The 10,844-nt window shown below is 61.0% G+C and overlaps 1 protein-coding gene across 1 annotated transcript; it reads right to left on the reverse strand.

The window, feature by feature from the left end:
* Nucleotides 1–1,988: 1,988 nt before the first annotated feature.
* On the reverse strand, nt 1,989–9,722 carry LOC141935701 (indoleamine 2,3-dioxygenase 2-like). The gene is made up of 10 exons (XM_074852181.1): nt 9,620–9,722; nt 8,162–8,257; nt 7,481–7,600; nt 7,164–7,282; nt 6,800–6,814; nt 6,265–6,364; nt 5,778–5,895; nt 5,263–5,314; nt 3,342–3,490; nt 1,989–2,713 (listed from the first exon to the last, which is right to left on the reverse strand). Exons 1-10 carry the CDS (start codon nt 9,716–9,718, stop codon nt 2,349–2,351), a joined length of 1,233 nt encoding a protein of 410 aa, XP_074708282.1. The 5' UTR covers nt 9,719–9,722; the 3' UTR covers nt 1,989–2,348.
* Between the last annotated feature and the right edge of the window lie 1,122 nt (nt 9,723–10,844).

Below are 10,844 nucleotides of genomic sequence, written 5' to 3' on the forward strand. Positions count from 1 at the left end.
CAGCACGAATCCACCTTCCTTCCTCCCGAGTGGAGCGTTGCTGCAATTCTGCCGGTCCGGTGCAGAGGTGGCGCATGCGGGGAAGGGCCCTGGGGCTTTGCGAGGGTTTGCAGCAGGAACAAACCCCCCCGGGGCCTGTTGCCCCTTTCCCGGCACCGGCATCGCTGCTGACGGTGTGGATTTGGGCATTTCACAGGGCGCGTGGAGCCCACGTGCGCCCCCCCACCAGCCTGCACCAGCTCCCTGCGAGTCCCGACTGTATTTTTCATTTAGCTGGAGTGATTTTTTTTTGCCCCCTCTAAGTTTGCTGTTTCCCTGAAATGGTCTGAAATGTAATAGACCAAGGCAATCATCAGAATGAAATATTTCCTACATAAAATATGCAGCAGCTATTCAGAAATGAAGATCAAGTGGAATGAGGGCTGCCAGGCAAAGATTTAAAGATGCTGACATGTTCCCATAGGTTGTTTACTGAAGATATCTTCTCCTAAGCCCCAGTTTTAAGACTGCCTTTCAAAAGAGGGCACAAAATAAAATTTAGCAAGGAGCTTTAATAATTCAAGCTGCCGTGTGCCGAGCTTTTTGTTGCCCTTATGGGAACAAAGCCTCATTTCAGAGGACCTTGACTTTGTTCCGATAGTGCGGGAGAAGTGGCACTGCCAGAGCTATTTTTGCACCAAGACACTGATTGGGTGTGAAACCTGTCTCTGGTGGCCCTGCCAGCAAAACCTGGGCAGGCAAAACACGCAGGCATATGGCCTGATTTCCCTAGAGACGCCAATTCCAAGGAATTTGGGGGGTGCTCTCTCACTGTAAAAGGGCATCTTGGGCATCTGGCTTTACAAAAAAAGCTTTAGCGCTGCTCCTGGTGCAAAGATCTGCCCACACCCCCCCAGCACGGTGGGTGAGGCGAGCCCAGTCCGACACCCTTGGGGGGGGGGGCAGCGGTGCCTGGGGGAGGCGGCAGGAGTCGAGGGGAGCTGCAGGGCCCTTTGCTGCTCCCGCGTCTTCCGCTGCCGTGTCTGTGTCGCAGGAGCCGCAACCCGGCGTCAGGCGGCTGCAGGGGCCTGGCAGGGCCCTGGCTTTGTCTGAGGTGTTTTGCCCTCGCTGGCCCCTCCAGGAAACTGCATGTCCCCGCGTCCTCTGCCACTGCAGGGTATTGCTCATCGAGGCCTACGAAAGGGAAGCCTGTGAGTGCCCAATCGTTGCAGTTTTGCCCCCGTGGCCTCCTGAGCCCTCAATAAACCAGGAGCTGCCGTGAAGTTGGCAATGGAGGGTAAAACCTTATGCCCTAACGCAGCACCTCCGGAACACCAGCCTCGACACCCCACGCTTTCCCTGCACGCTCTGCTCACTTCTCTCCCCCACTTTCCTCTTCCCGCTGGGTTTGAGCGACTTCAGCGTCGTTCCCGTGGCTGGGGGCTGTCAGCAGCCTCCCCGGTGAGTCCGTGTGGTCCCGCCGCAGAGGCAGCCCTGGGAGATCTCTGCCCGATACTCGGGGCAGGAACCCCAGCAGGCAAAACTGTGGCACAGAAATGAGTAATTGTGAAACGCCGGGTGAGGCTCCGACCTTCAGACTGGAGCCCTGGTCGTTACCAGCCCCAGTATCAGGTTTGATGAGAATTGCTGACCTGATGCTGTCCGGGACCCACGGGGGCCGAGAGCCCCGGGCACGGAGCGAACGTGGTGGGTCGGCGCGGCAGAATGGGGGGGCCGGTGGGTGTGGGGGGAGAGGAGCCGTGTCGGGGTGCCAAAGGCTGTGGGGGGCAGCGGGAAGCCCCACATTGCGACTCTCTGCACCCCGCAGCCCCCAGCACCCACCGCCGCCCTCCCAAATCCCGGCCCCCGTTTTGTTTTACCTGCCCCCCCGCGGGAGCCCGTCTGCGGCGGAGCCAAAAGCAGGTTTCTGCCGCCACCTCGCGATGGAGAAGGGGGATGTCGCGATGGGCCGCGGCTTCGCGACGGACACAGGGCCCGGCAGCGCGGCTGGCTGTGGGAATCGCTGCTTTATTGGGCCCTGTAACCCCCCCTGGGGGGCCCGGAGAGCAGGGCTCGGGCGGACACGGCTCTTCCCGGAGCCATGGGAGGGTGCTGAGCCCATCCCGGAGCCATGGGAGGGTGCTGCACGCAGCCTTTTGGGGGTTACCTGCAGCAGCACTCGCCTCCCTCGACAACCCGGAGCACGTTCCCCATGTCCCAGAGGTGTGCGAGCGGGACGGGGCTGCTAGAGGAGGTTTTCGGTGACGGCCACTGCGGTTGGGTCGCGGCTCACGCGCTGCAGACACGCACGGGAGACATTTGGCCTCCGGCACCCCTTTGAGCGTTGCCTTGCAAGCCCTGAGGGCGAGTCAGGCCCCGATCAACCCCTCCCTCGTGGTGTCCCTGACACTCTTTAGGAAACTGAAGATGTGGGACCCGCCGGTCCCTTTGGCCTCCAGCGCGGACGGGGGCTTCCCCGCGGCGGGGCCGTCGCCCGGCTCTGCCCGCCCGGCCTTGGCTTTGGCGGCGGCGACGGTGATGTACTTGGTGACGATGGTGATGTGGTAGGACCTGAAGTCTGCCAGCGCGGAGACGCAGCGGTTGAACGCCGCGCGGAGCCGAGCGTCTCCAGAGGAGACCACGTGCTGCCTCAGGGAGGGCGCGCGGTGGATCTCCTCCACGAAGGCTCTGTGGGGCGGCGGCATGTAGTGCCTCATCCTGTGCAGGAAGGCGGCTGCAAGACACCAGCAAAGGGAGAAGTAAGCTGTGGGTGAGAGGGTTCGAGCACCGTGACACGCAAAGAGCGGCCGGACTGGAGCACTGGTCTGCGGGGACCTGGGTGTTGGCTGGTACCCGACAGCCCGCGCAGCCTCTGCCCTCACCGTCCTGTCTCGGTGCCTCCAATTAATTGAGAAAGAAAACCCATATTAGGTCAATGCTGCATAGGGTTGGTCTTAACCCTAAAAAGGCAGGTTCTAGCCCTTGCTCTTAGCCTTTTGTTTTGGGGTTGGTTGTAGGGAGTTTTTTGCTATTAGAGTGGTTTTGCTAGTTTCTGATAAGTATATTCTGGTGTGGGACAGACTTTGTGTACTGGCAGGATGCTGGCGCGCTCAGCTCCCCCAGCTGCGTGCCCATCCGTAACCTCAGTAAAAAGTTGACACGCAGAAAGCAAAGTCTGTCCCTCTGGGAATTTATAGAGGTGAGGAAGTTCCTGCCAGAGCCTCGCTTACAGGCTTCCTCCCTAACGAGCTGGCAGAGCCTCGTCCCAGGCAGCCACGAGGGCGAGAGGGGCGCGTGTCCTGTCTGCTTCGGTTCTTCCCCCACCCCTTATTCACTTGGAAAAAGGACTGTGTGTGACTCACTGCTCTCCTCGCTGTGGCGAATCCCCAGGAGCTCATCGAAGGCGTGAAGGACGGTGCTCTGGGCCGCGCTCCCTCCCGAGTAGGCCAGGGGCTCATCGGAGACGCCCTCGTAGACCAAACCCCCTGGCATGGCGGGGTTGTCCTTCCAGCTGCGCGGGGAGACAGAGCGGTCAGGCAGGGAGCGGCCGGTACCGGGGGGCTGCAAGAAGGGACCTGGGCTGGCACAACTGAGCAAAACCTCCCCGACCATGCCCGTGGGTCTCCTCCTCCTCCTCCTCCTCCTCCTCCTCCTCGCTCAGCCGTCCTCAAACACAGGAGCAGCTCGGAAATCAAACACCACGTCGAGGCGCATCACAAGGTCGTGGGTGCAGGGAGAGACACTGAATTACCCTTCGCCAGGGATCGCTCTGGGGGGTTTCTGTGCAGTGGGGAGCACCCGTGGTGTGGCCCCATCTCCCGCTCGGGCCCTGGCCTGGGCAGCTGCCACGCGGGGGTTGGCACGTACTGAGCTGCTCTGGGCATTTCTCTGGGCAATAACAGTTAATTCCTCGAAACGCCGGTGGCCATTAGGAGAGGCCGGGTTGCCGCTGCGGCAGATGGAGTCGCCCAAATGCTCTTCCAAGCCCTTGAAGTTTGTGCTTTGGGTTTTTCCCTGTTCTCACTACTCTTGAGATGATGCCTTTAAAGACAGCACAGGACAGCCTGCCTTTATTTATTTCAGCAGAGCACGAGCCTATAACGTGATTTCCTCCCTCTCATAAAGCTGCTCGTCCTCGGCGAGCCCAGGAACCGGGCAGTGTCGGTGCCCCCCCCGTACACCATTATCTCACAGCCCCTGTCATCCGGCTTTATGTGCCTGTTGTGCAAAAATGGATAAATGCTCGCTCACAAATGGAAAGAGGAGTTATGATTTCAGAGAGATAATGTGCCTGGCACAAAAACATCTCTTGACCTTCTGAAGAATGCACCGCTTCATGAAGCTTTTGGTGCTGGCTGCTAAGGCCGTTTGAATGCTGGAGGAGATTTTGCACAAACTGCAGAGAAAATAGAATCATTATCAAATACCACAATATTTTTAGCTCTCCCAGGGATGTATTTATAGTAACCTTTACTAGTGGGAAGTTCTTATAAGCAGAAGGGAATTTAAAAGGCATGTTTTTCCAGGCTGATGACCATCAAGACAAGGTCAGCTTGGATAAAAAATGAGAGAAACTTAATCAGGATGCATGGAGCCTTTCAACTCAGGAATGCTGAGATATGCTGAAGAGAAATAAAAATAGAAACCCCCTGAGAAGCCCGGGAGCGGAGCAGTTGGGGATGCTCAGAGCCCTGCAGGGAAGATGAGGGATAGCAAACCCACAGCGCCGGCCTCTCCTGGCCGTGATTCTGCCTTGCCTTTGTCAGTATTTGGGGGGGATTGGGGTTTTTTAATTAATGGGATTGTAAAGGAGTAACAGCAAGGGGCTTGTTATAGATGTTGCCTTAACATGCAGAGGGAAGAGACCCCACTCGGGTTTGTAGCTTTGTGTGTACAGTGTACGAAGTAAAGAGGAATTAGTCTTCTCCTGTCAAAACTGTTGGGGCTGAGAGCAGGAATGATTCATTTCTGCACAACTGCGGCTGTTGCGGCGCAGAGACCGTGCGGGACTGAGCTGGAGCGCGGGATGGAGAGAAGCGGGTGGGGAGACAGAGCCAAGCCCTTGTCCTCCAGCTCCGCACTGGCGGATCAAGCACCTGGGAACGCCCTCGAGAGAGGGACAGCACCGTGTCACCTGTGGGGCCACCGGACACGGCGCCAGTTCCCACCCTGCCCCAGGCCCCCCCCCCTGCCTGAGCTGCCCCTTCCCAGCACATCCCCTGCTCCCCCCGGCCCCGGGAGCTGCCCACACGGTGGCTCTGGAGGGAAACGCGCCGCACTTACCCGGAGAGAAAGATCCGGATCACAGCGTAAAATACTGCTGGATCCACAAAGTCTAGGAGGAAATCGGATCGTAGGTGTTACTGCGGGCAAAAGGCATTTAGTTCCCTCCACCTCAGCGTTTCCCGTGGGGCAGCGCTCCCCCCGCCACCACAGCCGAGCTGACCCGAACCCGAGCTCCGAGGAGGACCCGGACGGAGGGGCCGGTGTGTTGCAGGGTGCTGGTGCCCTGTCCCTGGGTGGGCTTACCCCGGTGGGGCTCCTCAGGGCACAGCATCGCGGCTCAGAGCTGCTCAGCCCAACGCGTTACCCCGGGCCCGTTTGGGTGCTCAGACACCAGGTACCATCCCGGGAGCACTGAGCTCCCCTGAATTTCTCCCACCTCCTCCCGCTCCAGCCCTCCAGAGATGCTTTACAGGCCAAGTGCAAGCGCGTTTATGCTAAAGGCATCTGATGATCTCGAGCGCACCCAGCGGTGTGAGGGCACGAGCTGCCCTCCAGCTGAAGGCTGCTGTTACCGTGCATCCGGGCCAAGGCCTTGGTCATGTCCCCGATGGCCTCTGCCAGCTCCTGCAGGGCCTCGTGCAGGGTCTCATGGTCGAGCTGCAGGATGGCACGAATGGCCTGAACAATGGCCTGTGAGAGGAGGAGAGGAAGAGGAAGAGGAAGAGGAAGAGGAAGAGGAGAGGAGAGGAGAGGAGAGGAGAGGAGAGGAGAGGAGAGGAGAGGAGAGGAGAGGAGAGGAGAGGAGAGGAGAGGAGAGGAGAGGAGAGGAGAGGAGAGGAGAGGAGAGGAGAGGAGGAGGAGGAGGAGGAGGAGAGGATGAAGGGTTGCAGAGGCTGGGATGTCTGTACAGCAGCTCTGAACACCTGCTGCCACCGACGCCAGCTCTGCCCCTTCCCCCAGCCCGCGAGCAAGCATGTGGGGGTCGAGAACCCCCCGGGGGTGCCTGAGGGCGCTTTCCAGGTGAGCAAAGACCCACAGGGCATGGCAGCACCCTCCTACCTTAATCCCAGGCACAGCTGCCTTCTCAACCAGGAGGGTGACGAGGATGAAGCCTCGCAGGCTCTCTGCCCCCGGCAGCGAGATGATGGTGTCCAGGTTCCTGCGGAGCAGCCGTGCGCGGGGGTCAGGAGGGCTCTCGCTCAGGGTTTCCCCGCGCAGCCCAGGACCCGGTGAGCCCTTGGAGCAAAACCGTCCCGGCTGCAAGAGCCTCTTATCTGCACCCCCGGCGGAGATGAGCTGGCACAGAGCAAAAGGGGTGAGGGGCTGTGCTGGGCCTGAGGGATCTGCCGGGTAAAAGCCTGGCCCATGAGAGCCGGGCTCTGCGTGGACTAGAGCAGCCCACGGTTCAGCCACGGTCACGGCGCTTTGCTGTTGTTGCAGTGGCATTTGCGTGCCAAAGACTGAGCTGGTTTTGTTGTGCTCGTACATCAGGAGACAGGTTCAACCTAAGCAGAGCCCTGCAGTGTTGGAGTGCTAAGCCAATTCAAACAAAACTAATACTGTAAGAAAATAAATAAGCATCTTAAATACTTACTCGATTTCCAGAGGCCTGAAGGCATTCCGGTAACAAACACACAAAAAAAGAAGAGAGAAAGAGAGACGTTATAAATTGTTTCAGCAAGGGGCTGTGCTCTGGGGGGGCCGGATGAGCTCACAGCCCGAGGGAAGCACCGGCCCCGGGGGGACGCTCCCAGGGGCAGCCGGTTCCCCACAGGCGCCTGTGTCTGCACCCGTGACAGCCCCCCCAGTGATGGTGGTTTTCGGTGGGTTTTGGCAGAACAGAAGCAGTTTGGGGACCGTTTGTCTCTGTTGTGCTGGACGGGACCTGCTGAGGCTCATCGTTGTTGCCCCGACCGCGGGAAGAGCCACGCTCGGCCCGGCCGCATTCGCTCGTTTACCCGTTGGGGTTCTTCCTCCTCCAGTTGGCCAACACAAAGTCCGCGTGGCTGAGGATGGGGGGGAGGCCGAGGGCCTGTGAGACCTCCCAGAACGGGACGGCGAGATTTTGGGGCAGGACCTGAATGGCACAAAGCACAGGAGAAGACGGGGACGCTGTCAGGATGGTGAACGGTGCCTGTCTACAGGTACCCAACCAGGCAGGAGGGGTCACGCTCCTGCTGCCACCTCAGGAAAGAGGCTGCTCCTATGGGATGAGCCCCAGAGGAGCAGCACCAGCCCCCAGAGCCCACGTGAAGTGGCTCCAGGTTGCTTTTACCTTCACGGTGCCCTCCTCGCCCTCCTGCCAGAGGTAGCCCATGGTGATGAAGCTGAGCACCAGGTGTGCCAAGTGCAGCTCCTCACGCCCTCGGAGGTGCCGGGCGCTCAGCTGCGGCATCTGCCCGGGAGAGCCTCGGGAGCGAGGGGCATGGCAGACGATGCCGAGGGCCCCCCACAGCAGGGGCTGCTCCGCCAGCTGGGGGGAGACCCTCCTCCTGCCTCTCCTTGCCCTCGCCCTCGCCCCGCAGCCCTTTGTCCCTCCCACGCCTGCGGGATTTGCTACAGTAAACCACAGGATTTTACTCAAAAAGGCGAGAGCAGCGGATCCCCGTGTGCCGGGGGGGTCCGGCTGCACCGGGGGGCTCGTGGAGCCCTGGGATCCTCGGTGTGGAGCGTGACCGGGAGGAGCCGTGGCTCTCGTCACATCGAGGGTCCCTGCCACCCCTCGCAGTGCTCTGGCCTTCACCTCCTCAGCAGCCCCGTGTGCCCAGGACCTGCCGTGGGGGCTCTTTCTGTGCTGACGTTAAGGCTTTGCTCTGCACGGTGCTAGTCCTGCCCTCGCGAGTCCTTGCTGAGGACGCGGCTCTGCTTTCCCTTTGCTTTTCCATGTGTTTTGCAGATGCTGCTGCATCAGACCCGGGTTTGAGAGAGCTCCAGAGCCAGGAAAGAACTCGGGTACCTGGTGAACGTGTGAGCGGAGCCGGTGGCTGGTGATCAGCCGGGGCAGGTCATGGGCAATCTCCATCCAGGGGCCGTAGGGCGCCGGCAGCTCTGTCTTGGTAGAGAGAGGCGAGGGGGGGGCTGTTAACGCGCAGCCTGGCATCACGCAGCTCCTGAGCAGCTCACGACTGAGACAGGAGAAGATGTGTCCAGGGCTCAGTCTGGTGTCCGCAGAGCTGGATGTGGGGCTGTGCAAGAAGCAGGGACGGGCTGAGGGGACAACACAGTCCCCTCCCCTGTGCTGGGCCGGGGCGACACGCTGCCGCCGTCCCCCTTTGCAAAACATCGGCGGGGGAGTGAAAAATGGGACCTGGCACATTCCGGCGTGGGCAGGTGGCGGGGGGGGGGATGACAGGTCACAGCACACATGGCACTGCCAGCGCCAAGCCTGGGAAGAAGTCACGGGGTTAGAGGGGACACGTGGGTTGAGAGAGCCGGGCTTTGGGGGGTGGAGGGGAGCACGTCCCCTGTGCACCCGTGGGTCGGGGTCTTTTGCCGGCCACGGGATGGCCAAAGCGGCCAGTGCAGCCCCGGCGACGGGCCTGGCTCTCGGAGTCGCTGCGAGGGCGGCCGGAGCCCGTCTGTCCCGGGGGGAAGGGTAACCCCGTGCTGGGGTATGGGAAGTGCTGGGACGGGAGCAGGAGGGAACAGAGGGCTCAGAGATAAGCCCAGCCCTGAGTAAACTCTTCAGAGCTGAGCCTGGCTGAGAGACAACACCCAAACTCTCCTGCCCCGGTCCCCACTCTGGCTGTAGCGCAGAACAGCCATAGGGTGCTGGGAGAAAAGGGACTTGGGGGAGCGATGGCAGCTGGGGGAGGCACTGGGGGGCTGGAGCGGGGCTGCGACTCGGTGCTGGGGGGTCTGTCACGTTTGCAGGTTTTCCTGGGGCGTTGGCAGGGCCAAGCTCCTGCCTGCAGGGACAGGAGGGGGGTGAACACCGCCAGCCTGGGCTCCCAGCATCCATCCGGCCTAATGGCTTGTGTCTGGTTCCCCATCTCATAAGAGCAGCCTGTGTGATCGCGAATTAACGGGTGATAAACAAGTATCTGCCTGTCCCCGAGTGCTGCCGCTGCGAAGGGGGCCCGGTGATAAATGGCACTGCTCTCAGCGCGGGGGATCTGCAGGCTGACTGCTCGCCTCGTACTCCCTGAAATCCTGCAAAGCCAAGGCCGTGAGAATTGCAGAGCTCCTTCTCTCTGCCTGTCACTTGCTGTAGCCAGTTTAATCATTTTTAAAGCGAGGGGTCTGTCCTATGAAACTAAGTCAAAAGAGCATGCGCCTTCCTCATTGCTTTTTACAAACTGTTATAGAGTAGCATTAAATTGAAGCCCAACCAGAACGCCGCTCACCAACCCCTCTATTTTCCTGTTCTCTGACTCCTGCAGCAAGCAGAGGCGGTGGCATAGCCGTCTCCTACCAGAGGATGGGGAAGGAGGAAGCCGTACTCCTCGGAGAGCTGGAACCTTGCCAGTGCCAGGGGCGGCGGGGTCTCCTCGGTGCCATCGCCGGGGTCCATTGCCGGGCGCTGGCCGCAGGGTCGGGACGCGCTCGGGCTCGGTGGGACGCGCTGGCTGCCCCGGGATGTGCTGAGCCAGCGCCACGAGCCCCGGCGCAGCAGCGTACCTTGTCCTGGGGGGAGCCAGCGCCCGGCTGCCCAATGGCCGGAGGGTCCGAGCAAACACGGTTAAAGGTTACTGATAAGGCGTTGTCGTGGAGCAAACTGTGATCTCCATCCCCTGTCCCGCACCGGGACGCCCCCTCGGGGCTGCAGGGATGCTCCAGGCGCCCTGGGGTCGCTCAGCCGCACTGTCTCTGCAGCCGGGTTTCCCCAGGATCCCGGTGACGCCAAACTCATGGCCGTGGGAGAACCAGGGACCAGCCACATCTTGCCCGCACCCGTGGCCACCACGTGGCCACCTCCGGGCTGTCCCTGGGAGCCACCGCGGCTCCCGTCGGGCTGTGTGTGACACCCCCCGTGTGCCAGGGGACCTCTGTCCCCGCAGGAGCGACACGCGAGGCACGTGCGGTACCCTCAGGCTCGCGGGAGCTGCTGCACGCGCTAACAACACGCCCAGCGCAGCCAAAATAAATTAACGGGAGCCACATCCAAAGCGGCTGCCGCAGAAGTCAGCGCACAGCAGGGAGTGGAACTCCCTAATCCGAGTGTCGTGTCACTTAAGGGTTCATCTGCATTTCCAGTGAACTAATGTCGCCGTTAAATTCCCAGCGCCAAAGCGCAGGACCGTGGTAATGGTTGTACTAGCGGCAGCGGTGTGCTGGCAGCGCGCCCGCCGCTGGCCGTGCTCCCCCCGCGGCTGCACCCAGGGAGACAGAGCCGAGGCTGGTGCACGGAGGGTAATTAGCCCTCCAGGCAACGAGGGTCTGCGGGCGTCTCGCCTAATTGCGATGCACAGGAGCAAAACTGCTGGGTGGTTAATGCTGGTGAGGCTCATGCTGCCGTCTGGGCAGAGACAATGAAACGAGGCTGAAAGGGGCCTCACAGCTGCCGTTTCCCCGCGTTTCAGCGCGCTGCCGCCTTCGTCCCCCCGCAGATCGGTCCCCTCCCGCAGCAGGGGACACGCAGGGCCGCAGCGATGCGGTGGCGGTGCCGTTCGCTCTCTGCACCCCGGGGACCACGGGAC

The sequence above is a fragment of the Strix uralensis genome, chromosome 28, assembly GCF_047716275.1.
Source record: "Strix uralensis isolate ZFMK-TIS-50842 chromosome 28, bStrUra1, whole genome shotgun sequence".
NCBI classification, from domain to species: Eukaryota; Metazoa; Chordata; class Aves; order Strigiformes; family Strigidae; genus Strix; species Strix uralensis.

Coding starts and splice junctions, on each gene's coding strand:
- LOC141935701 (XM_074852181.1), bottom strand. CDS start 9,718: ATGGACCCCGGCGATGGCACCGAGGAGACCCCGCCGCCCCTGGCACTG. Junction 7,601..8,161: donor TCCGCTCACACGTTCACCAG/GTACCCGAGTTC, acceptor TCTCCCGGGCAG/ATGCCGCAGCTGAGCGCCCG. Junction 3,491..5,262: donor ATCCGGATCTTTCTCTCCGG/GTAAGTGCGGCG, acceptor CTCCCCGCGCAG/CTGGAAGGACAACCCCGCCA.